This window comes from Anolis sagrei, chromosome X, assembly GCF_037176765.1.
Source record: "Anolis sagrei isolate rAnoSag1 chromosome X, rAnoSag1.mat, whole genome shotgun sequence".
In the NCBI taxonomy this organism is placed as follows: domain Eukaryota; kingdom Metazoa; phylum Chordata; class Lepidosauria; order Squamata; family Dactyloidae; genus Anolis; species Anolis sagrei.
In genome coordinates, this window is record NC_090034.1 from 104,339,439 (window position 1) to 104,367,304 (window position 27,866).

The 27,866-nt window shown below is 38.9% G+C and overlaps 1 protein-coding gene across 1 annotated transcript; it reads right to left on the reverse strand.

Annotated features, from left to right (window-relative positions):
- On the reverse strand, positions 1 to 27,820 carry LOC137097977 (neuroglobin-like). Its single transcript, XM_067473501.1, has 6 exons — positions 27,464 to 27,820; positions 24,483 to 24,731; positions 11,357 to 11,464; positions 4,545 to 4,665; positions 1,840 to 1,920; positions 1 to 75 (listed from the first exon to the last, which is right to left on the reverse strand). The coding sequence occupies exons 2-6, from the start codon at positions 24,674 to 24,676 to the stop codon at positions 1 to 3; spliced, it is 579 nt and encodes a 192-aa protein (XP_067329602.1). The 5' UTR covers positions 24,677 to 24,731; positions 27,464 to 27,820.
- Between the last annotated feature and the right edge of the window lie 46 nt (positions 27,821 to 27,866).

Genomic DNA, 27,866 nt, shown 5'->3' on the forward strand with positions numbered 1-27,866 from the left:
CTAATTCTTGCTCGTAGCCTTCTCTTCTTTATAGTAGCCTCTCCGCATAGTTGCTGCCAGGTATCGGAACAAGCCCTGCGGTGGCAAAAGAACAGGTGAACTCATCTACATTGTTCTTAGGACAGGTAGATTAGCTTATTCCAAAACTATAACAACATCTCTATTGTTGCGTTTGGAGAAGAGTGATATATATTGATAGATATGCTAATATTAACTTATTTTGTCTTTAGATATTCCGTTGGTTTGACGATCTCACGGCTAATTAATATGACTTTAAACCATAAGATTGCTAATTAATCATAGAATCATGTGTGTGTGTGTAGAGTTGAACCAAGATAAGGGATTGCATAGCCTTGAAGATAATGAATTAATGAGCAGACAAGATAGTCTGCAATTAAGGCTCCGGCGAAGCACTCGCTTGGCTAGCAAGCGAGAAGCCAAGGGCACCAAAGGTCAACGCAATGCATTCATGTCTGCAAAGGGTATTTAGCCTTGTAGCTGACAAGCAGGGGTTGTCAGTTCAACGTAGTTCTTTCCGTGAAAACTTCTGTGGATTAACTTTGGCTTTTAGCAGTATGCTTCTAGCTTCCTGAGACTGGGATTTGGGCCTTGTTTTCAACTGTTTTTCATGGACTTGTTTGACCACTGCTAAAGGATTATGTTTCATGTTTTTGCCTTTGGATCTTGGGAACTTGTCTTTGAATTTAAGCCTTTGTCCTGCCTATGGAACTCTTGCATTTCTTATTGTTTTGATTTTGCCTTTTTCTCAATAAACTACAAAACCTACAGCTTTGGTGTGGTGGTGTCTGGAACAAAGTGAAAGCTACCCTGAGTTGCAACAGAAAATCACATTCAAAGCACTCCCAACGGATGGCCATGCAGCCTCTGTTTAAAAGCTTCCAAAGAAGGAGCCTCCACCACACTCTGGGGCAGAGAGTTCCACTGCTGAATAGCTCTCACAATGGGCCATCCAGTCCAACCCCCATTCGACCAAGAAGCAGGAAAATTGCATTCAAAGCACCCCCGACAGATGGCCATCCAGCCTCTGTCTCAAAGCCTCCAAAGAAGGAGCCTCCGCCACACTCTGGGGCAGAGAGTTCCACTGCTGAACGGCTCTCACAGTCAGGAAGTTCTTCCTCGTGTTCAGGTGGAATCTCCTTTCTTGTAGTTTGAAGCCATTGCTCCGTTGTGTCTTCAGGGCAGCCGAAAACAAGCTTGCTCCCTCCTCCCTATGACTTCCCCTCAGCAAGTCAGTTCCCAGGGGAAAGGAATGTTAGTGAGACTGATAACGAGAGTGAAATCCCACACGGCCAGGTGGAGACGTCTTTTCCTCCTCACAGTGATCCGGTCCAGCTGGACCAAGATAAGGGGTTGCAGAGCCTTGAAGATAATGAATTAATGAGCAGGCAAGATCGTCTGCAATTAAGGCTCCGGAGAAGCACTCGTTTGGCTAGCAAGCGAGAAGCCAAAGGGCAACGCAATGTGTTCATGTCTGCAAAGGGTATTTAGCCTTGTAGCTGACAAGCAGGGGTTGTCAGTTCAACGTAGCTCTTTCCTTGCAAACTTCTGTGGATTAACTTTGGCTTTTAGCAACACGCTTCTGCCTTCCTGAGTCTGGGATTTGGGCCTTGTTTTCAACTGTTTTCCATGGACTCTTGTTTGACCATTGCTAAAGGATTATGCTTCATGTTTTTGCCTTTGGATCTTGGGAACTTTGTCTTTGCATTTAAGCCTTTGTCCTGCCTATGGAACTCTTGCATTTCTTATACTTAGGGAAGTTATGTTTTCCAAAACTACATTTCCCAGAATCCCCGTGGCAATTGGGGAGAATATTCTTACCTCCCAGGCTTTTTCAGTCTCTGGGGTCCAGGCTTCTTTCAGGATGGGTTGGGCTGCTTGGATGAACTGGGTCCCAATGTACTGGAGAATGAAGAATAGAAAGTGGAATTGCATTAGGAGAAGAATAGGAGATGAAAGTAAATGGCAACCATATTAATATCCCTCTCACTATGTTTGCTGGGTCAGGACTACCCCACAATCTGAGCTCTAGGATGGCCCTAGGGACTGTTCACATGACACTTTAGCATTATTATTATTATTATTATTATTATTATTATTATTATTTGAAACACAACAAGATGAGTCCAAAGCAGACACTCTGCTGGCTGTTGTATTGGATCACATGTCGGACACTTCCCAAGTTATTATTATTATTTATTTATTATTATTTATTATAATATTATAATTATATATTATATAATATTATTATATTATTATAAATTATTATTATTATTGTTATTATTATTATTTCTATCCCACCTTTCTACTCACAGGAGAAAGGAGAAATAATAATCTAATAATATTATTATTATTTTATTATTAATAATAATAATAATATAATATTATTATTATATTAATAATATATTATATTAACAATATATTATTATTATTAATTATTATTATTATTATTATTATTATTAATAATAATAATAATAATATAAAGAAATAATAATAATATTTCTCACAGGAGAAATAATAATAATAATAATAATAATAATCTATAATAAATTATAATAATATGATAATAGTATATTATTATAATTTATAATAAATTATAATACAATAATATTATATTATTATTATATTATTATTATAAATTATAATAAATTATAATAAATTTATAACATAAAGCCATGGCTGCTTTATATTCAGTCCAGTTCCTTTTGCCAAAGAGGAAGACACAAGCTGATCCCTCTTGACAGATGGCCATCCAGCCTGTTGAAAAGCTTTCAAAGAAGGAGACTCCATTGGGCTCCCAGGCAGTCTATACTGAAAGGGGCCCCAAAGACTATTCAGTCCAACGCCATTCGGTTATACCAGAAGATACAATTAAAACCCTCCCAATAGAGGACCATCCAGCCTCAGTGGAAAGACCTCCAGAGAAGGAAACTCCACCAGACTCCCAAGCAATCTATATTCCATTAAAGTCAGAAAAGATCCCCAAAGACTATTCTGTCCAACCTCATTCCATTATACAGGAAGGCACAATTCAATCCCTCCTGAAAGATGGCCATTCAAGTCTGATGAAAAGCCTCCAAAGAAGAAGATTCCACTGGACTCCAAGGCAGTCCATACTCCATTACAGTTGGAAGGGACCCCCAAAGACCATCCAGTCCAACCCTCTTCTGCAATGCAGGAAGACACCATAGAAGCCCTCCTGACAGATGGCCATCCAGTCTCTATTGAATCATAGGATTCTAGAGTTGGAACGGAACCCCAAAGGCCATCCAGTCAAACCCTCTTCTGTAATGCAGGAGGACAACATTGAAGCCCTCTCGAAAGATGGCCATCCAGGCTCTATTGAATCATAGAGTCCTACAGTTGGAAGGGACTCCCAAAGGCCATCCAGTCCAACCCTCTTCTGCAATGCAGGAAGACACCATAGAAGCCCTCCTGACAGATGGCCATCCAGTCTCTATTGAATCATAGGATCCTAGAGTTGGAACGGAACCCCAAAGGCCATCTAGTCAAACCCTCTTCTGCAGTGCAGGAAGACACAATTCAATCCTTCCCAATAGATGGCCATCCAGTCTCTATTGAATCATAGAATCCTAGAGTTGGAAGGGACCCCCAAAGGCCATCCAGTCCAGCGTCTTCTGCAATGCAGGAGGACACCATCAAAGCCCAATTGACAGATGGCCATCCAGTCGAATCATAGGATCCTAGAGCTGGAAGGGACTCCCAAAGGACATCCAGTCTAACCCTCTTCTGCAATGCAGGAGAACGCCATTGAAGCCCTCCCGACAGATGGCCATCCAGTCTCTACTGAATTATAGAATCTTAGAGTTGGAAGGGACTCCAAAAGGCCATCTAGTCAAACCCTCTTCTGCAATGCAGGAGGACACCATTGAAACCCTCCTGACAGATGGCCATCCAGTCTCTTTTGAATCATAGAATCCTAGAGTTGGAAGGGACTCCCCAAAGGCTATCTAGGCAACCCCTCTTCTGCAATGCAGGAAGACACAATTCAATCCCTCCCAACAGATGGCCATCCAGTCTCAACTGAATCACAGAATCCTAGAGTTGGAAGGGACTCCCAAAGGCCATCTAGTCCAGCCCTCTTCTGAAATGCAGAAGGACACAATTGAAACCTTCTCGACAGATAGCCATCCAGTCTCTATTGAATCATAGGATACTAGAGCTGGAAGGGACTCCCAAAGGCCATCTAGTCAAACTCCCTTCTGCAATGCAGAAAGACACAATTCAATCCCTCCTGACAGATGGCCATCCAGTCTCTCTGGAATCATAGAATCTTAAAGTTGGAAGGGACCCCCAAAAACCATCCAGTCCAGTCCTCTTCTGTGATACAGGGGGATGCCATTGAAGCCCTCTCGACAGGAGGCCATCCAGTCTCTATTGAATCATAGGATCCTAGAGTTGGAAGGGACTCCCAAAGGCCATCTAGCCCAACCCTTTTCTGCAATGCATGAAGACACAATCCAATCCCTCCCAACAGAGGGCCATCCAGCCTCCTCACTTCTCACCTCGTAATATTTGGGAGGCGCTTTGTACCGGCAATGGCTTCTACCCAATTCGAAGGCCAATTGTTGCAGCTTCGGTTCCTGGTCCATCCGTGCCACGCTCTTCTCAATGAAAGACATGACCCTAGGAAAATATTATTATTTTTTAAATTATTATTATTATTTTACTGACACCAAAACACAGTACGTCACAGTAAATGAGATCTATATACTGGATTTCATACTATTATTATTATTGTTTATTATTATTATTATTATTATTATTATTTTACTGACACAAAAACACAGAATGTCACAGCAAATAAGATCTATATGCTGGATTTTGAATTATTATTATTATTATTATTATTATTATTATTATGTTTATATCTTGCATTTTCTCTCCCTGCTCAAAGACATATAGATCTAGGTTTCTAATTGACATGCTGGAGATGGTTGCTGTGTTCTCCCCTATTTTTGCATTTTTTTGCATTTTATGCACATATGATGGCAATGGGACAACAAACAATTACTTTGGCCCAAGTTTCCACCAAGTTCCTTCCAAGTATCCGTATTTTATAGGACTTCCGAGTTACACAACTTGATCTAATCTAAGACATATCTATTGCATACATCGTAATTCTTATCTAAGGTCTAGGTGACCAGACAGAACGGAGACGGAGTGTGTTTGCTCTTTTCCGGCCATAACATACAATCTATATAAATAAAAATGTAATGTTCGTTTGTGGGATTAACAGAACTCAAAAAACCACTGGACGAATGGACACCAAATTTGGACACAAGACACCTAACAACCCAATGTACGTCCTTCACTCAAAAAAAAAAAAAACACTGAAAAACACAGCAGAAGGGACTTCAAAAGCCCACAAAAGCTAAATGATGAAAAGCTAAATGACAATACAGAAAAAAGGAAGAAAAAGGGAGGGAAGGGGAGAGAGAAAAGAAAGAAAGAAAGAAAGAAAGAAAGAGGGAGGGAGGGAGGGAAAGAATGAAGGAAAGGGAGAAGGAAGCATGGAAGCAAAGAGAGAAGGAAAAAAGAGGTAGAGAAGGAAGAAAGGAGAGAAAGAGGGAGGGAAAGAACAAGGGGGAAGGAAGGAAAGTTAGAGAAGGAAGGAAAGAGGTAGAGAAGGAAGAAAGGAGAGAAAGAGGGAGGGAAAGAATGAAAGAAAGGGAGAAGGAAGCATGGAAGCAAAGAGAGAAGGAAGGAAAGAGAGAAGAAAGGAGAGAAAGGGAGGGAAAGAAAAAGGGGAAAGGAAGGAAAGTTAGAGAAGGAAGGAGAGAAGGAAAGAAAGGAAGGAAGGAAGGAAGGAAGGAAGGAAGGAGCAAAGGAAGGGGAGAAGATGTAGAGAAAGAGGGAGGGAAGGAAAGAGAGAAGGAAGAATACAGGAACAGAAGAGAAAGAAAAAGGGGAAGGAAGGAAAGTTAGAGAAGGAAGGAAGGAGAGAAGGAAAGAAAAAAGGGAAAGAAGGAAGGAAAGAGGGAGCGAAGGAAGGGGGAAGATGTAGAGAAAGAGGGAGGGAAGGAAAGAAGTAAAGAGAGAAGGAAGAAAAGAGAGGCAGCAGAAGAGAAAGAAAAGGGGGAAGGAAGGAAAGAGAGAAGGAAGGAAGAAGAGAAGGAAAGATGGGAAGGAAGGAAGGAAGGGAAGAGGGAGTGAATGAAGGAAGGAGGGAAAGGAGAGAGAGGGAGGGAAAGAAAAAGGGGGAAAGGAAGGAAAGTTAGAGAAGGAAGGAAGGAGAGAAGGAAAGAAAAAAGGGAAAGAAGGAAGGAAAGAGGGAGCGAAGGAAGGGGGAAGATGTAGAGAAAGAGGGAGAGAAGGAAAGAAGTAAAGAGAGAAGGAAGGAAAGAGAGGCAGCAGAAGAGAAAGAAAAGGGGGAAGGAAGGAAAGAGAGAAGGAAGGAAGGAAGAAGAGAAGGAAAGATGGGAAGGAAGGAAGGAAGGAAGGAAGGGAAGAGGGAGTGAATGAAGGAAGGAGGGAAAGGAGAGAGAGGGAGGGAAAGAAAAAGGGGGAAAGGAAGGAAAGTTAGAGAAGGAAGGAAGGAGAGAAGGAAAGAAAAAAGGGAAAGAAGGAAGGAAAGAGGGAGCGAAGGAAGGGGGAAGATGTAGAGAAAGAGGGAGGGAAGGAAAGAAGTAAAGAGAGAAGGAAGGAAAGAGAGGCAGCAGAAGAGAAAGAAAAAGGGGGAAGAAAGGAAAGAGATAGAGAAGGAAGGAAGAAGAGAAGGAAAGATGGGAAGGAAGGGAAGAGGGAGTGAATGAAGGAAGGAGGGAAAGAAGGAGAGAAAGGGGGAGGAAAAGAAAAAGGGGGAAGGAAGGAAAGTTAGAGAAGGAAGAAGAGAAGGAAAGAAAAAAGGGAAAGAAGGAAGGAAAGAGGGAGCGAAGGAAGGGGGAAGATGTAGAGAAAGAAGGAGGGAAGGAAAGAAGTAAAGAGAGAAGGAAGAAAAGAGAGAGAGCAGAAGAGAAAAAGGGAAGGAAGGAGAGAAGGAAAGAAAAAAGGGAAAGTAAGGAAAGAGGGAGCGAAGGAAAGGGGAAGATGTAGAGAAATAGGGAGGGAAAGAAAGAGAGAATGAAGAAAAGAGAGACAACAGAAGAGAAAGAAAAAGGAGGAAGGAAGGAAAGAGATAGAGAAGGAAGGAAGAAGAGAAGGAAAGATGGGAAGGAAAGAAGGAAGGGAAGAGGGAGTGAATGAAGGAAGGAGGGAAAGAAGGAGAGAGAGGGAGGGAAAGAAAAGAGGGAGGGAAGGAAGGAAAGTTAGAGGAAGGAAGGAAGGAAGGAAGGAAGGAAGGAAGGAGAAAAGGAAAGAAAAAAGGAAAAGAAGGAAGGAAAGAGGGAGCGAAGGAAGGGGGAAGATGTAGAGAAAGACGGAGGGAAGGAAAGAAGTAAAGAGAGAAGGAAGAAAAGAGAGAGAGCAGAAGAGAAAGAAAAAGGGGGAAGGAAGGAAAGAGATAGAGAAGGAAGAAGAGAAGGAAATTATTATTATTATTCTATAGCTGGAAATGGAAGACGCAACATCAACTTTTGGAGAAGCACTTGTCTCCTAAACAAATAGAAGCAGATGACAAACATTTTCTGGATCCAGGATTCGCTCCGTTGACATCATTATCTGGAAGTATGTGAAAGCCTGAAGGATTGTTGTGATGCCTCTCAACAGAAATCAGTGAAAGCGTCTTACAAGAACTGTCACTGTACTTCCTTAAATGTTTTGTCAGGGGAGAAAAACAACCTCGCAGTGTACGTTGGCCTGCAACAGAGTCTAGGAAGGGTTTGCCAATGGGAAACAACCGAGTCCAGCAATTGTTTACAGATGATATGTATGTGCAACAAATGTCATTTCAAGCAAACGCTCATTTCCCGGCAGGCGAAGAAAATCGGGAATTTTAACAGCAAATTCCAGGGATTTGCTGCAATGGCGGGACTTGTGCAACTTTCCAAACCTTGGACAGCAGCTCCCAGCATCTGCCTAGGAGTGTGGTGGAGACTCCTGCTCTGGAGGCTTTTAAGCAGAGGGTGGAAGGTCGTCTGCCAGGAGGGCTTTGATGGTGTCTTCCTGCATGGCGGAACGGGTTTGGATTGGATGGCCTTTGGAATAGATGAAACTTCACCCTCCCCATATCTAATTTCCACAGTTGTTCCACATAAGGTTTGGCTTCTAGACCTTTGCAAATCTGGATCCAAGGTTCAGAGGACTTGCCAATAAGACACTGGATAGTAGTAGTAATGTTACTCAACCCAGGGCAACAGGGATTTTGGGTTCATCTACATGGAGGAATGAATGCAGTTTTGTCTCACTTGAACAGCCATGGCTCATTGCTATGGGAGCCTATGAGTTGTACTTTTATAAGGCTTGCAATCTTCTTTGCCCCTTGAGGGCTGGTGCTTAGCAAACTACAAATCCCAGGATGTCAATAATAATAATAGTAATAATAATAATTACTGTTACATCTTCTAATCCCAGCGGTATATAAGTAATAATACTGTTGCATCTTCCAATTCAATAATAATAATAATAATAATAATAATAATAATAATAACCTTGTTGCTGTTGCATCTTCCATTTGCAGTTTAATAATATTACTGTTGCATCTTCTAGTCCCAGTTATATAATATTAATAATGTTACTGTTGCATCTTCTAATCTCAGTTATATATTAATAATAATGTTACTGTTGCACCATCCAGCTCTAATTATCTAGTAGCAGTAGTAATCATAATGTTATTGTTGCACCTTCTTGGTCCAGCTATTTCATAGTAGTAGTAGGAGGAGTAGTAGTGATAATAATAATAATAATAATAATAATAATAATAATAATACAAATAATAACAATGTTACTGTTGCACCTTTCAGTTCTAACTATTTAGTAGTAGTAGTAGTAGTAGTAGTAATGTTACTGATGCACCTTGCAGTTCCAGCTATTTAGTAGTAGTAATAGCAATGTTACTGTTGCATCTTCCAGTTCCAGCTTTTTAGTAGTAGTAATAATAGTTACTGTTGCACCTTCCAGTTCTAACTATTTAGTACTACTAGTAGTAATGTTACTGTTGCATCTTCCAGTTCTAGCTATTTAGTAGTAGTAATAGCAATGTTACTGTTGCATCTTCCAGTTCCAGCTTTTTAGTAGTAGTAATAATAAAGTTGCTGTTGCACCTTCCAGTTCTAACTATTTAGTACTACTAATAGTAATGTTACTGTTGCATCTTCCAGTTCCAGCTATTTAGTAGCAGTAATGTTACTATTGCACAATCCAGTTCTAACTATTTAGTAGTAGTTATAGTAGTAGTAATGTTACTGATACATCTTCCAGTACTAGTTATCTAGTAGTAATAATAAAGTTACTGTTGCACCTTCCAGTTCTAACTATTTAGTACTACTGGTAGTAATGTTACTGTTGCATCTCCCAGTTCCAGCTATTTAGTAGTAGTAATGTTACTGTTGCATCTCCCAGTTCCAGTTTAATAATAATAATAATAATACCAGCATTACTGTTGCATCCTCTAATTCCAACTATTTAGTAGTAGTAATAATGTTACTGTTACATCTTCTAGTTCCAACTTAATAGTAGTAGTAGTAGTAGTAATGTTACTGTTGCATCTTCCAGTTCCAGTTTAACAATAATAATGCCAGCATTACTGTTGCATCTTCTAATTCCAACTATTTAGTAGTAGTAATAATGTTACTGTTGCATCTTCCAGTTTAATAATAATATTACTGTTACATCTTCTAGTTCCAACTATTTAGTAGTAGAAATACTACTGTATCCTTCAGTTCCAACTTAATAATAATAATAATAATAATGATGATGATGATGTGACTGTTGCATCTTCCAGCTATTTAGTAATAGCAGTAGCAGTAGTAGTAATGGTAATAATAATGTTGCTGTTGCATCTTCCAGTTCCAGTTTAATAATAATAATAATAATAATAATAATAATAACAACAACAGTATTACTATTATCTTCTAATTCCAACTATTTAGGAGTAGTAATAATAATGTTACTGTTGCATCTTCCAGTTTAATAATAATAATAATAATAATAACATTACTGTTGTATCTTATAGTCCCAACTATTTAGTAGTAGTAGTAGTAGTAGTAGTATAGTATCCTTCAGTTCCAACTTAATAATATCAGTAATAATAATAATAATAATAAAGTGATTGTTGCATCTTCCAGCTATTTAGCAATAGCAATAGTAGTGGTAATAGTAATAATAATGTTACTGTTGCATCTTCCAGTTTAATAATAATAATAATAATAATAACATTACTGTTGCATCTTATAGTTCCAACTATTTAATAGTAGTAGTAGTATTGTATCCTTCAGTTCCAACTTAATACTACTACTACTACTAGTAGTAGTAGTAATAATAATAATGTGATTGTTGCATCTTATAGTTCCAACTATTTAGTAGTAGTAGTAGTAGTAGTATTGCATCCTCTGGTTCCAACTTAATATTAATATTAATATTAATAATAATAATAATAATGTGATTGTTGCATCTTCCAGCTATTTAGCAATAGCAATAGTAGTGGTAATAGTAATAATAATGTTACTGTTGCATCTTCCAGTTTAATAATAATAATAATAATAATAATAACATTACTGTTGCATCTTATAGTTCCAACTATTTAATAGTAGTAGTAGTATTGTATCCTTCAGTTCCAACTTAATAATAATACTACTAGTAATAGTAGTAGTAGTAGTAATAATAATAATAATAATGTGATTGTTGCATCTTATAGTTCCACCTATTTAGTAGTAGTAGTAGTAGTAGTAGTATTGCATCCTCTGGTTCCAACTTAATATTAATATTAATAATAATAATAATAATAATGTGATTGTTGCATCTTCCAGCTATTTAGCAATAGCAATAGTAGTGGTAATAGTAATAATAATGTTACTGTTGCATCCTCCAGTTTAATAATAATAATAATAATAACATTACTGTTGCATCTTATAGTTCCAACTATTTAATAGTAGTAGTAGTATTGTATCCTTCAGTTCCAACTTAATAATACTACTAGTAATAGTAGTAGTAGTAGTAATAATAATAATAATAATAATAATAATAATGTGATTGTTGCATCTTATAGTTCCACCTATTTAGTAGTAGTAGTAGTAGTAGTAGTATTGCATCCTCTGGTTCCAACTTAATAATAATATTAATATTAATAATAATAACAATAATAATGTGATTGTTGCATCTTCCAGCTATTTAGCAATAGCAATAGTAGTGGTAATAGTAATAATAATGTTGCTGTTGCATCTTCCAGTCCAAAGTGCATTAATTTTCCAGTGGAGATGTATTTCCAGTGCAGGCTCCTTACCGGAGGCCGTGAGCCTGCAGCTCCTTGCTCATCTTCAGCTGCTGCAAGTCGTCGATGTCACGGAAGAGGAAGAAGACATCCTTGCACTCTGGGTGGGTCTCAAAGAGCCTGCAAACACAGGACAAGGCATGGTCAACATAAAGGCACATCAACTACATAGTACATCTTTCCCTATAAGGAAACGTCACATTGGCTGCAATCCATCTACACTGCAGAACTGCCTTGGCTCCTTGCGATGGGATCCTAGGAGTTGCGGTTTCCCAAGGCCCTGAGCCATCTCCATGTATCACTTGGTACTGTCCATTGAAATCAAAACAAAACGCAGACATGTCATGCTTTCTCTGGGGATGCTAATATTCCACGTGTTGACAGAACACGCTGACATACTGGACTGATTCACTGAGATGAATCTCTCCATTGGGATTTGTTCCGAAACAAACAAACCACCCAAGTCTTTTAATAAGTCTTTTACTATTAGGATAATACAACTTGCCAATTAGGTTCCCATTCTATGCAACCCAAAGGCATCAGTGGACGTTCTCTGAGAAGGTTTTCTCCCTTCTCATGGACTTGCCTCCTTCGGCTGCATCTGCACTGTCAACTTAATGCAGTTTGGTACCACTTCGGCGGCCACGGCTCCATGCTGTAGGATGCTGGGAGTTGTCATTTTACTAAGGGTGCACGTAAACACTGCCATTTGGCACCACTTTGGCTGCCATGGTTCAAAGCTATGGAGTTATGGGAGCTGTAGTTTTACTAAGGGTGCAACTATGCTAGTTTGGCACCACTTTGGCTTCCATGGCTCAGTACTGTGGGATCCTGGGAGTTGTAGTTTTACTAAGGGTGCAGAATGAATGAAGTTCAGCACAACTTTGGCTGCCATGGTTCAATGCTATGGAGTTGTGGGAGTTATAGATTCACTAAGGGCGCTCCTATGCTATGGAATGAATGCAGTTTGGCACCACTCTGGCTTCCATGGCTCAGTGCTATGGCATCCTGGGAGTTGTAGTTTTACTAAGGGTGCATGTAAACACTGCAAAATGAATGACGTTCGGTACCACTTTGGCTGCCATGGTTCAATGCTATGGAGTTATGGGAGCTGTAGTTTTACTAAGGGTGCAACTATGCTAGTTTGGCACCACTTTAGCTTCCATGGCTTAGTGCTATGGGATCCTGGGACTTGTAGTTTTACTAAGGGTGCAGAATGAATAAAGTTCAGCACAACTTTGGCTGCCATGGTTCAATGCTATCAAGTTGTTGGAGTTGTAGTTTTACTAAGGGTGCACCTACACTATGGAATGAATGCAGTTTGGCACCACTTTGGCTGCCATGGCTCAGTGCTATGGGATCCTGGGAGTTGTAGTTTTACTAAGAGTGCATGTAAACACTGCAAAATGAATGACGTTCGGTACCACTTTGGCTGCCATGGTTCAATGCTATGGAGTTATGGGAGGTGTAGTTTTACTAAGGGTGCAACTATGCTAGTCTGGCACCACTTTGGCTGCTATGGCTCAGTGCTATGGCATCCTGGGAGTTGTAGTTTTACTAAGAGTGCATGTAAACTCTGCAGAATGAATGCCATTTGGCACCACTTTGGCTGCCATGGCTCAGTGCTATGCGATCCTGGAACTTCTAGTTTTACTAAGGGTGCAGAATGAATGATGTTCAGCACAACTTTGGCTGCCATGGTTCAATGCTATGGAGTTGTGGGAGTTATAGATTCACTAAGGGTGCTCCTATGCTATGGAATGAATGCAGTTTGGCACCACTTTGGCTGCCATGGCTCAGTGCTATGGAGTTGTGGGAGCTGTAGTTTTACTAAGGGTACACCTACGTTATGGAATGAATGCAGTTTGTCACCATTTTGGTTGCCATGGCTCAGTGTTGTGGGATCTTGGGACTTGTAGTTTTACTAAGGGTGCAGAATGAATGAAGTTCAGCACCACTTTGGCTGCCATGGTTCAATGCTATGGAGTTGTATGAGCTGTAGTTTTACTAAGGGTGCAACCATGTTAGTCTGGCACCACTTTGGCTTCCATGGCTCGGTGCTATGGCATCCTGGGAGTTGTAGTTTCACTAAGGGTGCATGTAAACACTGCAGAATGAATGACATTCGGCACACTTTGGCTGCTTGGCTCTGTCCAGGGAGATGTAGCTTGCACTCTTTGGCAGAGAAGACCTTGCGAAACTACAACTCCCACTGCATAGCACCAGGGAAGTTCAAAGGGTGTCAAACTGCATTAACTCAACAGCGTAGAAGCCGCTTTGCCAAAGAACGAAAAGTCTGGGAAAAAGCAAACAGCGCCAAGAACTCATCAGCAGAGGGCAGGAAAGAGAGAGTCCAGGAGTCAGCTTGAATATATTGTCATGGTTTCAATGCAATGGAACATAAGGAATTGTAGTTTTACAAGGACTTTTGCATTCTGTGCCAAATCATGCCAAGCTACAACTCCCAGGATTATATAGTAAGGAGATCCAGGCAATAAATTAAACATTAATAATAATAATAAAATAAAATAAAATATATTTTAAAATGAGAAACAATTTTAAATTACTATGAATAATATTTTGAAGAATAGAAAAAAATTATAATTTTAAATAAAACCATTTAAAATGATTACTAATTATTATTAAAATATTAATAATTTCAAATAAAAATATATTTTAACATGAGAAACAATTTAAATTAGGAATAATATTATTTTTAAAAGTAGAAAAAAATCTAGTTTTTTATTAAAACCATTTAAAATTATTAATAATTATTAAAATATTAATAATAATTTCAAATAAAATATATTTTAACATGAGAAACAATTATATTAATAATAATTTAAAATACAAAAGATTGAATAATATTTTAAAATGAAAAAACTAATATAACCATTAATAATAATATTTTAAATAATAGAAAAATACAAATTTTAAATTAAAACAATTATTTAATATTATTATTAAAATATTATTAATAATTTCAAATAAAATATATTTTAAAATGAGAAACAATTTAAAATTATTATGAATAATAATATTTTGAAGAATAGAAAAGAATCCAATTTTAAATAAAACCTTTTAAAATTATTATTTATTATAAAATATTATTAATAATAATTTAAAATACAAAAAATTGAATAATATTTTAAAATGAAAAAACTAATTTTACCATTCATAATAATATTTTAAATAATAGAAAAAATCTAATTTTAAATAAAACCACTTAAAATGATTATTAATTATTATTAAAATATTAATAATAATTTCAAATAAAATATATATTTTAAAATGAGGAACAATTTAAAATTATTCTGAATAATATTTTGAAGAATAGAAAAAATCCAACTTCAAATAAAACCATTTAAAATTGCGAATAATTATTATAAAATATTAATAATTTAAAATACAAAAGACTGAATAGTATCTTAAAATGAAAAAACTAATACTACCATTAATAATATTTTAAATAGAAAAAATCTAATTTTAAATAAAACAATTTAAAATGATGATTATTATTAAAATATTATTAATTTCAAATAAAATATATTTTAAAATGAGAAACAATTTAAAATTATTATGAATAATATTTTGAAGAAAAATCTAATTTCAAATAAAACCTTTTAAAATTATTAATAATTATTATAAAATATTAATAATTTAAAATACAAAAGATTGAATAATATTTTAAAATGAAAAACTTAATGTTTTAAATAATAGAAAAAATCTAATTTTAAATAAAACAATTTAAAATGATTACTAATTACTATTAAAATATTATCAATAATTTCAAATACAAATATATTTTAAAATGAGAAAAAAATTAAAATTATTATGAATAATATTTTGAAGAATAGAAAAATCTATTTTGAAATAAGACCATTTAAAATTATTAATAATTATTATAAAATATTATTAACAATAATTTAAAATACGAAAGATTGAATAATATTTTAAAATGAAAAAACTAATATTACCATTAATAATATTTTTCATACTCTGGTTTCTCTTCAGATCGTATAAATCTTTCGCCTTTTACCATTAATAATATTTTAAATAATAGAAAAAATCTAATTTTAAATAAAACAATTTAAAATGATTACTAATTATTATTAAAATATTATCAATAATTTGAAATAAAAATATATTTTAAAATGAGAAACAATTTAAAATTATTATGAATAATAATATCTTGAAGAATAGAAAAAATATAATTTCAAATAAAGCCATTTAAAATGATTATTAGTTATTATTAAAATATTACTAATAATTTCAAATACAAATATATTTTAAAATGAGAAACAATTTAAAATTATTATGAATAATATTTTGAAGAATAGAAAAATCTATTTTGAAATAAGACCATTTAAAATTATTAATAATTATTATAAAATATTATTAACAATAATTTAAAATACGAAAGATTGAATAATATTTTAAAATGAAAAAATGAATATTACCTTTAATAACAATATTTTAAATAATAGAAAAAATCTAATCTTATATCAAACAATTTAAAATGATTATTAATTATTATCACAATATTAATAATTTCAAATAAAAATATATTTTAAAATGAGAAACAATGTAAAATTATGAATAATAATATTTTGAAGAATAGAAAAAAATCTAATTTTAAATAAAACCTTTTGAAATTATTAATTAAATTAATTAAATTAATTTTAATATTATATTGAATAATATTTTTAAATGAAAAAACTTATATTTTACCATTAATAATATTTTAAATAATAGAAAAAATCTAATTTTAAATAAAACAATTTAAAATGATTACTATTTATTATTAAAATATTAATAATAATTTCAAATAAAATATATATTTTAAAATGAGAAAGAATTTAAAATTATTATGAATAATATTTTGAAGGAAAAAATCTATTTATTAATAATTATTATAAAATATTATTCATAATAATTTAAAATACAAAAGATTGAATATTTTTAAATGAAAAAAACTAATATTACCATTAATAATATTTTAAATCATAGAAAAATACAAATTTTGAATTAAAACAATTGAAAATAAATTATTAATGATAATGGAGCCCCTGGTGTTGCAGCAGGTTAAATTGCTGAGCTGCTGAACAGGCTGACTGAAAAGTCAGCAGTTAGAATCTAGAGAGTGGGGTGAGCTCCCGCTGTCAGCCCAGCTTCTGCCAACCTAGCAGTTCAAAAACATGTAAATGTGATTTTAGATCAATAGGTACTGATCCAGTGGGAAGGTAAGAGCACTCCATGCAGTCATTGCTGGCCACATGACCTTGGCCAGATTTATTTATTTACCGTGTCAGGGGCAACCATACCATTATATTACAATTCTAACAGAGCAAAACAAACACACAGTTTAAAAAGAAAAAGAAAAAAAAACACAGATTTTGCAAAATTTGGCAGTTGATTAGATGTCCTTTGACCAGTATCTGGCCCCTTGGAGTGCCTCTGGTGTTGCCGCAAGGAGGTCCTCCATGGTGCAAGTGGCAGGGCTCAGGTTGCATTGCAGCAGGTGGTCAGTGGTTGGCTCTTCTCCGCACACACATGTCGTGGATTCCACTTTGTGGCCCCATTTCTTGAGGTTGGCTCTGCATCTCGTGGTGCCAGAGCGCAGTCTGTTCAGCGCCTTCCAAGTCGCCCAGTCTTCTGTGTGCCCAGGGGGGAGTCTCTCATCTGGTATCAGCCATTGGTTGAGGTGCTGGGTTTGAGCCTGCCACTTTTGGACTCTCGCTTGCTGGGGTGTTCCAACAAGTGTCTCTGTAGATCTTAGAAAACTATTTCTTGATTTAAGTCGTTGACGTGCTGGCTGATACCCAAACAGGGGATGAGCTGGAGATGTCTCTGCCTTGGTCCTTTCACTATTGGCTGCTACTTCCCGGCGGATGTTAGGTGGTGCAATACCGGCTAAGCAGTGTAATTTCTCCAGTGGTGTAGGGCGCAGACACCCCGTGATAATGCGGCATGTCTCATTAAGAGCCACATCCACTGTTTTAGCGTGGTGAGATGTGTTCCACACTGGGCATGCATACTCAGCAGCAGAGTAGCACAGCACAAGTGCAGATGTCTTCAATGTGTCTGGTTGTGATCCCCAGGTTGTGCCAGTCAGCTTTCATATGATATTGTTTCTAGCACCCACTTTTTACTTGATGTTCAGGCAGTGCTTCTTGTAGGTCAGAGCACAGTCCAGAGTGACTCCCAGGTATTTGGGTGCGCTGCAATGCTCCAGTGGGATTCCTTCCCAGGTGATCTTCAGAGCTCGGGATGCTTATCTGTTCTTAAGGTGAAAGGCGCATGTCTGTGTTTTAGATGGATTAGGGAACAGTTGGTTTTCCCTGTAATCGGCAGTTAAGAGCACCTAGAGCTTCGGAAAGCTTCCGTTCAACCATCTCAAAGCTCCCTGCTTGGGTGGTGATGGCACGATCATCAGCGTAGATGAAGCTCTCTGTCCCTTCTGGCAGTGGCTGGTCATTTGTGTAGATGTTGAACATGGATGGAGCAAGCACGCTCCCCTGAGGCAGGCTGTTCTTCTGTTTCCGCCATCTGCTTCTCCGACCCTGGAACTCAACAAAAAAGCTCCTGTTTTGTAGCAGGTTTCCTATGAGGCGGGTGAGGTGGTCGTCCTTTGTGATACTATACATTTTTCTCAGGAGGAGGCGGTGGGTCACGGTATCATAGTTGGCCATATTAAAATCAGCAGTATGGAGCAGCATTAGAAAGGCAATAATGACCAGTATTATTACCTTTGTACACCACTTTTCTCTCTCTTAAAGAGACTCAAAAGCAGCAAAAACTGTACAATTTGAAAACTAATGACTATGAACACTAAAAAAATGTATTAAGACTAATACTTCAGTTCTTGTGGGTTTTTTCGGGCTATATGGCCATGTTCTAGAGGCATTTCTCCTGACGTTTCGCCTGCATCTATGGCAGGCATCCTCAGAGGGTGAGGTCTGGAGCTGGGAAAAAGGGGGTTTTATATATCTGTGGAAAGACCAGGGTGAGACAAAAGGCTTTTGTAAGATGGGCTAGGTGTGAATCTTTTCAATTGACCACCTTGATTAGCATACAATGGGCTGACTGTGCCTGGAGCAAACTCTTAATGTAGGTGATTAGATGTCCCTGCCTGTTTTTCTCTCTGTTGTTTTGATTTTAGAATTTTTTAAAACTGGTAGCCAAATTTTGTTCATTTTCATGGTTTCTTCCTTTCTGTTGAAATTGTCCACATGTTTGTGGATTTCAATGGCTTCTCTGTGTAGCCTGACATGGTGGTTGTGAGAGTGGTCCAGCATTTTTGTGTTCTCAAATAAAATGCTGTGTCCAGGTTGGTTCATCAGGTGCTCTGCTATGGCTGATTTCTCTGGTTGGAGTAGTCTGCAGTGCCTTTCATGTTCCTGGATTCTTGTTTGGGCAATGCTGCGTTTGGTGGTCCCTATGTAGACTTGTCCACAGCTGCATGGTACACGGTAGACTCCTGCAGAGGTGAGAGGATCCCTCTTGTCCTTTGCTGAACGTAGCATTTGTTGGATTTTCTTGGTGCGTTTGTAGATTGTTTGTATGTTGTGTTTCCTCATCAGCTTCCCTATGCGGTCAGTGGTTCCCTTGATGTATGGCAGGGACACTTTTCCTCTGGGTGGATCTTCATCTTTACTCTTGTGGCTTGTTCTTGGTCTTGCAGCTCTTCTGATGTCTGAGGTGGAGTCTCCATTGGCCTGTAGAGCCCAGTTGAGGTGGTTCAGTTCATCTTGGAGGAGGTGGGGTTCACAGATTCTTTTTGCACGGTCTGCCAAGGCTTTGATGGTGCTTCTTTTTTGACTTGGGTGATGGTTGGAGTTTTTATGTAGATATCTATCTGTGTGTGTGGGTTTTCTGTAGACGGTGTGACCCAATTGTTGATCTGGTTTGCGGATGACTAGGACATCTAGAAAAGGCAGTCTTCCTTCCTTTTCTTTTTCCATAGTGAACTGGATGTTTGGGTGGATGCTGTTAAGATGTTCCAGGAACCTGTTGAGTTCTTCATCTCCATGGCTCCAAATGGTGAAAGTGTCATCCACATATCTGAACCATATAGTGGGCTTTTTGGTTGCTGTTTCAAGAGCTTGTTTTTCAAATTGTTCCATGTAGAAGTTAGCTATGACTGGGCTGAGAGGGCTCCCCATAGCTACTCCATCTTTCTGTTCGTAGAATTCATTGTCCCACTGAAAATAGCTGGTGGTGAGGCAATGGTGAAACAGCGCCGTGATGTCTTCTGGGAACCTCTGGTTGATGAAACGTCAGGAGAAATGCCTCTAGAACATGGCCATATAGCCCGAAAAAACCCACAAGAACTGAGTGATTCCGGCCATGAAAGCCTTCGACAATACAAGACTAATACTATTTACAAAAAGCATAATGGCAACCATTGAACAACATTAGTATAACATTAGCACTTAAATGCAACATCGTTCCTGTAAGCGGACACACTTGCAGCATTTCCAAAGCCAAAGCCTCATTCAGATCTAGATCTGGTTTGTTTATTTTTTTCCTCATCTGGAGATAAAACAGGACAACGGGGAATTCTGCCTTGATTTCTTTTGTAGAGAGGCTCCAAAACCTTTCCTTTTGGCACAATCCGGAGAACATTCCAACATCCCCAGATCACATTCCCACCGGCCCCTTCTCTCCTTTCTGCTTATCGGTTTTGATAATGCGAAATCCGGGAATCGGGAGCGGTCCAAAGAAAACAGAAGAATTCCCTGCTGCGCATCCTTGACGCCTACACTCGGACGATTCCAGAAAAAAGGAGGCTCAAGGCCACGTGAAACTATAACTCCCATCATTCCGCAGCATGGTATATGGTGAAATCGCCTTCTCTGGAAGGTTTTGAACCAAGGTGGAATGGCTATCTGTCGGGAGTGCTTTGATTGTGTCTTCCTGCATTGCAGAATGGGGTTGGACTACTAGATGGTCTTTGGGGATCCCTTCCAACTTTACTGGAATATACACTGCTTGGCAATCTGGTGGAGTTTCCTTCTTTGGAGGTCTTTCAACAGTCTAGATGGCCATCTGTCGGGAGGGATCGAATTGTGTCTTCCTGTATAATAGAATGGGGTTGGACTGAATAGTCTTTTGGGATCTTTTCCAACTCTAATGGAATATAGACTGCTTGGGAGTTTGGTGGCGTTTCCTTCTTCGGAGTTCTTTCAACAGACTGGATGGCCATCTGTCAGGAGTGCTTTGATTGTGTCTTCCTGTATAACAGAATGGGGTTGGGCTGAATAGTCTTTGGGGATCCCTTCCAACTTTAATGGAATATAGACTGCTTGATAGAGTTTCCTTCTTTGGAGGTCTTTCAACAGACTGGATGGCCATCTATCAGGAGTGCTTTGATTGTGTCTTCTTGTATAATAGAACAGGGTTGGGCTGAATAGTCTTTGGGGATGTCTTCCAACTCTAATAGAATATAGAGTGCTTGGGAGTTTGGTGAAATTTCCTTCTCTGGAGGTCTTTAAACCGTGGCAGGATGGCCATCTGTTGGGAGGGATCGAATTGTGTCATCCTGTATAACAGAATGGGGTTGGACTGGATAGTCTTTGTATATCTTTTCTAACTGTAATGGGATATAGACTGCCGTGAAGCCCAATGGAGTTTCCTTCTCTGGAGGTCTTTCAGCAGACTGGATGGCCATCTGTCAGGAGTGCTTTGATTGTGTCTTCCTGTATAACAGGTGGAGTTGGACTGAATGGTCTTTGGGGATCCCTTCTAACATGCTTGGGAGTCTAGTGGAGTTTTCTTCTTCGGAGTTCTTTCAAGGGACTGGATGGCCATCGGTCGGGAGGGATCGAATTGTGTCCTCCTGTATAACAGAATGGGGTTGGACTGGATAGTCTTTGTATATCTTTTCCCAACTTTAATGCAATATAGACTGCTTGGGAGTCTGGTGGAGTTTCCTTCTCTGGAGGTCTTTCATCAGACTGGATGGCCATCTGTCAGGAGTGCTTTGATTGTGTCTTCCTGTATAATAGAATGGGGTTGGACTGAATGGTTTTTGGGGATGCCTTCCAACTTGCTTGGGAGTCTAGTGGACTTTCCTTCTTTGAAAGTCTTTCAACAGACTGGATGGCCATCTGTCGGGAGGGATCGAATTGTGTCCTTCTTTATAACAGAATGGGGTTGGACTGGATAGTCTTTATATATCTTTTTTCCAACTTTAATGCAATATAGACTGCTTGGGAGTTTGATGGAGTTTCCTTCTTTGGAGGTCTTTCAGCAGACTGTCTGGCCATCTGTCAGGAGTGCTTAGATTGTGTCTTCCTGTATAACAGGTGGAGTTGGACTGAGTGGTCTTTGGGGATCCCTTCCAACTTGCTTGGGAGTCTAATGGAGTTTTCTTCTTTGGAATTCTTCCAACAGACTGGATGGTCATCTGTCAGGAGGGATCGAATTGTGTCCTCCTGTATAACAGAATGGGGTTGGACTGGATAGTCTTTGTATATCTTTTCCCAACTTTAATGGAATATAGACAGCTTGGGAGTTTGGTGGCGTTTCCTTCTTCGGAGTTCTTTCAACAGACCGGATGGCTATCTGTCAGGAGTGCTTTGATTGTGTTTTCCTGTATAACAAGTGGAGTTGGACTGAATGGTCTCTGGGGATGCCTTCCAACTTGCTTGGGAGTCTAGTGGACTTTCCTTCTTTGGAAGTCTTCCAACAGACTGGATGGCCATCTGTCAGGAGGGATTGAATTGTGTCCTCCTGTATAACAGAATGGGGTTGGACTGGATCGTCTTTTTATATCTTTTTCCAACTTTAATGCAATATTGACGGCTAGAGAGTTTGGTGGAGTTTCCTAATTTCAACGGACTAGATGGCCATCTGTTGGGAGGGTTTTAATGGTGTCTAGTGGTATAACATAATGGGGTTGGACAGGATGTCTCCTGAGGGTTCCCTCTATATGTATCCCAAGCCTGCACATGCCTTTATGAAGGAACCCTTTTCAGGGCCAAAAAAGTCATCCTGGTAGTTTGCAAAAAATGCATCTCGGTGGTTTGCAAAAAATGCATCTCGGTGGTTTGCAAAAAATGCATCTTGGTGGTTTGCAAAAAACGCATCCCGGTGGTTTGCAAAAAATGCATCCCGGTGGTTTACAAAAAATGCATCTTGGTGGTTTGCAAAAATGCATCCCAGTGGCTTGCAAGAAATGCATCCCGGTGGCTTGCAAAAAAATGCATTCCGGTGGTTTGCAAAAAAATGCATCCCGGTGGTTTGCAAAAAATGCATCCCGGTTTTTTTGCAAAAATTGCATCCCGGTGGTTTGCAAAAAATGCATCCCGGTGGTTGGCAAAAAAATGCATCCCGGTGGTTTGCAAAAATGCATCTCAGTGGTTTGCAAAAAAGGCATCTCGGTGGTTTGCAAAAAATGCATCTCAGTGGTTTGAAAAAAAGGCATCTCGGTGGTTTGCAAAAAAGGCATCTCAGTGATTTGCAAAAAAGGCATCTCAGTGGTTTGAAAAAAAAGGCATCCCGGCGGTTTGCAAAAAAAGGCATCTCGGTGGTTTGAAAAAAGGCATCTCGGTGGTTTGCAAAAAAGGCATCTCAGTGGTTTGCAAAAAAGGCATCTCAGTGGTTTGCAAAAATGCATCTCAGTGGTTTGCAAAAAATGCATCTCAGTGGTTTGCAAAAAAGGCAACTCAGTGGTTTGCAAAAATGCATCTCAGTGGTTTGCAAAAAATGCATCTCAGTGGTTTGAAAAAAGGCATCTCGGTGGTTTGCAAAAAAGGCATCTCAGTGGTTTCTCTTTGGTTTGAAAAAAATGCATCTCAGTGGTTTGCAAAAAAGGCATCTCGGTGGTTTGCAAAAAGTGCATCTCGATGGTTTGCAAAAAATGCATCTCGATGGTTTGCAAAAAAGGCAAACAAACCAATGGGTCCCTGCCATAAAAATGCAAGGCCCAGCCCTGTTTTGTGCAAAGCAGAGTCCTAATTTAGGAAAAGAAACCTGGCTTTCGGTCCGGGAACAAGGCTTTTCTTCCCCATCCTTGGGGTATTGCGGCTTCCTCTCCAATGTTTTCCTCCTCGGAGCCACCTGGACTCGGCCTGATACAAACCAGATCCCTGGAAAACGCTGTTTGCTGAAGTCCAAAGAGAGAAAAGAATGCCTTGGCAAACCCAAAAGGTCGACCTGCCCTTTGGGACTTCTTTGGAGGCTTTGAAACAGAGGCTGGATGGCCATCTGTCGGGGGTGCTTCGAATGCAATTTTCCTGCTTCTTGGCAGAAAGGGGTTGGACTGGATGGCCCATGAGGTCTCTTCCAACTTTATGATTCTAGGATTCTTCCTCCTCTCTGGGTTTCTATCCCTTTTTGCTGGGCAAGGCTGCCTCTGGGCATGTGCAGAGTGCAACTAGGGTTGAGGCTTCGGAGGCAAAACAAACTGGACACCTTCACAAAATTTGCTTTGGTTTCATCGGGGAGAAAAAGCTGTGCATCTCCACTACTGTCAGAGGAATGCAATTCGACACCACATTGACTGCTGTGGGAGTTGTAGTTTCACTAAGGGTGCCTCTACTTCATTGAGACACTGGCTCAATGAAATAGTATCCTGGGAGTTGTAGTTTTACAGCGGGTGCTCTGACACTACGGAATCAACAAATGTAGTCTGACACTGGCTCAATGATATAGAATCCTGGGAGTTGTAGTTTTATAGAGGGTGCTCTGACACTACAGAATGAACGAATGCAGTCAGACACTGGCTCAATGATATAGAATCCTGGGAGTTGTAGTTTTACAGAGGGTGCTCTGACACTACGGAATGAACGAATGCAGTCAGGCACTGGTTCCATGATATAGAATCCTGGGAGTTGTAGTTTTACAGAGGGTGCTCTGACACTGCGGAATGAATGAATGCAGTCAGGCACTGGCTCAATGATATAGAATCTTGGGAGTTGTAGTTTTACAGAGGGTGCTCTGACACTGCTGAATGAATGAATGCAGTCTGACACTGGCTCAATGATATAGAATCTTGGGAGTTGTAGTTTTACAGAGGGTGCTCTGACACTGCGGAATGAATGAATGCAGTCAGACACTGGCTCAATGATATAGAATCTTGGGAGTTGTAGTTTTACAGAGGATTCTGAAGTGTAGACGCCACAGTCCTTACCTGATAAAGACTATGATCCCCACTCTGGTGATGTCCTTGTGCAGGATTTCCCAGGACTCTCGGATCAGCTCCTTCTGGGTCTCTGAAAGCGGGAAGGGCTCTGTAGTTTCCTGATTCAGATCTAACCTATCATCCAGGGGGGAACACTCTTCCGCAATGGGAGGATCCTGTGCGCCAGACAAAGCGCAACCCATCGCTCTCCACAATCTTTGGAGCAATGGAGTTGTAGTTTTACAAGGTCTTCTGTGCCTTTGGGAGACATAAAGCGGGGTATGATATAATAATATAATAACATAACAACATAATAATATAATAACATAATAATAATAATAATAATAATAATAATAATAACAACTACATCTCCCAGGATCCCATAATAGTACTGAGCCATGGTAGCCAAAGTGGTGCCAAACTGTATTCATTCCATAGCGCCCTTAGTAAAACTACAACTTCCACAACTCCATAGCATTGAAGCATGGCAGCCTAAGTGGTGCCAAACATCCTTCATTCTGCAATGTTTGCATGCACTCTTAGTAAAACTGCAATTCCCAGGATCCCATGGCACTTAGCCATGACTGCCAAAGTGGTGCCAAACTAGCGTAGGTGAACCCTTAGTAAAACTACAACTCCCACAACTACATAGCATTGAACCATGGCAGCCAAAGTGGTGCCGAACGTCATTCATTCTGCTGTGTTTACATGAACCCTTAGTAAAACTACAACTTCCAGGATTTCATAGTACTGAGCCATAGCAGCCAAAGTAGTGCCAAACTAGCGTAGGTGAACCCTTAGTAAAACTACAACTCACACAACTCCATAGCATTGAAGCATGGCAGCCAAAGTGGTGCCTAATGTCATTCATTCTGGAGTGTTTACACGCACCCTTAGTAAAACTGCGACTCCCAGAACATCACAGCAATGAACCATGGTAGCCAAAGTGATGCTGAATATCCTTCATTCTGCAGTGTTTACATGCACCCTTAGTAAAACTACAACTTCCAGGATCCCATAGAATTGAGCCATGGCAGCCAAAGTGTTGTCAAACTGCATTCATTGAACCATGGCAGCCAAAGTGGTGCCGAACATTCTGCAGTGTTTACATGCACCCATCATGAAACTACAACTCCCAGAACATCATAGCATTGAACCATGGCAGCCAAAGTGGTGCCGAACATCATTCTGCAGTGTTTACACGCACCCTTAGTGAAACTACAACTCCCAGGATGCCATAGCACTGAGCCATGGCAGAGAAAGTGGCGCCGATAGAAGATAAATTTGCAAGTTATTATTATTATTACTATTACTATTATTATTATTAGTATTTATATAAACTTAAAAATCATACATTGCAAAGATAAATAACTTGATATCAAATTGCATTAATACTTTAGCCTTGCTTTTAGTTGATTTTGTAGATTTGGTTGTTTTATTGATTTTATTTTCTATTGATTAAGGAGAGGTGGGTAAGAAATAAAATTATTATTAATATTATTAGATGCTCATTGATCATTATTATTTTTAAAATATCATTTTCAGGGGCAGAGACTTGAATATTTCCATCCCTATGGAGTGCACAATGTGCAAATAACTTTGCAAAACTACAAATCCCAGGCTGTACATATACTTGGTGGGATCAGGATAAAAAATCAAAAGAATTGCAAAAGTTCTGTCACTTACCAATGCAACTTTTAAGCACTCAAGGGCAGAAACTTTAATATTTCCATCCCTACGGAGCGCACTATGTGCAAGCAACCTTGCAAAACTACAAATCCCAGGCTGTACATATACTTGGTGGGATCAGGATAAAAAATCAAAAGAATTGCAAAAGTTCTGTCACTTACCAATGCAACTTTTAAGCACTCAGGGGCAGAGACTTGAATATTTCCATCTCTATGGAGTGCACTATGTGCAAGCGACCTTGCAAAACTACAAATCCCAGGCTGTACATATACTTGGTGGGATAAGGATAAAAACCAAAAGAATTGCAAAAGTTCTGTCACTTACCAATGCAACTTTTAAGCACTCAGGGGCAGAGACTTCAATATTTCCATCCCTATGGAGCGCACTATGTGCAAATAACCTTGCAAAACTACAAGTCCCAGGCTGTACATATACTTGGTGGGATAAGGATAAAATCCAAAAGAATTGCAAAAGTTCTATCACTTACCAATGCAACTTTTAAGCACTCAGGGGCAGAAACTTTAATATTTCCATCCCTACGGAGCGCACTATGTGCAAGCGACCTTGCAAAACTACAAATCCCAGGCTGTACATATACTTGGTGGGATCAGGATAAAAAATCAAAAGAATTGCAAAAGTTCTGTCACTTACCAATGCAACTTTTAAGCACTCAAGGGCAGAAACTTTAATATTTCCATCCCTACGGAGCGCACTATGTGCAAGCAACCTTGCAAAACTACAAATCCCAGGCTGTACATATACTTGGTGGGATCAGGATAAAAAATCAAAAGAATTGCAAAAGTTCTGTCACTTACCAATGCAACTTTTAAGCACTCAGGGGCAGAGACTTGAATATTTCCATCTCTATGGAGTGCACTATGTGCAAGCGACCTTGCAAAACTACAAATCCCAGGCTGTACATATACTTGGTGGGATAAGGATAAAAACCAAAAGAATTGCAAAAGTTCTGTCACTTACCAATGCAACTTTTAAGCACTCAGGGGCAGAGACTTCAATATTTCCATCCCTATGGAGCGCACTATGTGCAAATAACCTTGCAAAACTACAAGTCCCAGGCTGTACATATACTTGGTGGGATAAGGATAAAAAGCAAAAGAATTGCAAAAGTTCTATCACTTACCAATGCAACTTTTAAGCACTCAGGGGCAGAAACTTTAATATTTCCATCCCTATGGAGCGCACTATGTGCAAATAACCTTGTAAAACTACAAATCCCAGGTTGTACATATACTTGGGATAAGGATAAAAAGCAAAAGAATTGCAAAAGTTCTATCACTTACCAATGCAACTTTTTCTTGGGGTTTAAGGTAAATTTTTGATCTGATGCTCAGTCCAGATGTGGGATCCAACTGCAAGGAGTTCCTTTTGCAAAGCCCATCTCTTTGCATTTGGCTTCAATCTCCTTTCCACTCTCTGCAGCAGGTGCATCCCATAGGAATTCATTACCATCATAGGTGTCCCCAGGGTCCTAGAGCCTGCCTTATGGAAGGCCTGCTGTGCAAACATCTGTAACAAACATCCACTTAGCTCTCTCTCTCTCTCTTCCTTCTTCTTCTTCCTGTTGCTGCTCCATTTAAAATTACAGATTGATCGTCCTTTCTCATCCCTCTCCGGCGCATGGAAAGCATGTGTGGCTAATGCATGTGAGGCTAATGGACGAGAGATGGGATGCGAAGGGCCCAT

What these genes read in the sequence shown, in the direction of transcription:
- LOC137097977 (XM_067473501.1), bottom strand. Translation starts at nt 24,676, where the DNA reads ATGGGTTGCGCTTTGTCTGGCGCACAGGATCCTCCCATTGCGGAAGAG. An exon ending in GGGATCATAGTCTTTATCAG is followed by an intron (nt 11,465 to 24,482) that starts GTAAGGACTGTG and finishes CTGTGTTTGCAG; the next exon opens with GCTCTTTGAGACCCACCCAG. An exon ending in CGCCTCCCAAATATTACGAG is followed by an intron (nt 1,921 to 4,544) that starts GTGAGAAGTGAG and finishes TTCATTCTCCAG; the next exon opens with TACATTGGGACCCAGTTCAT.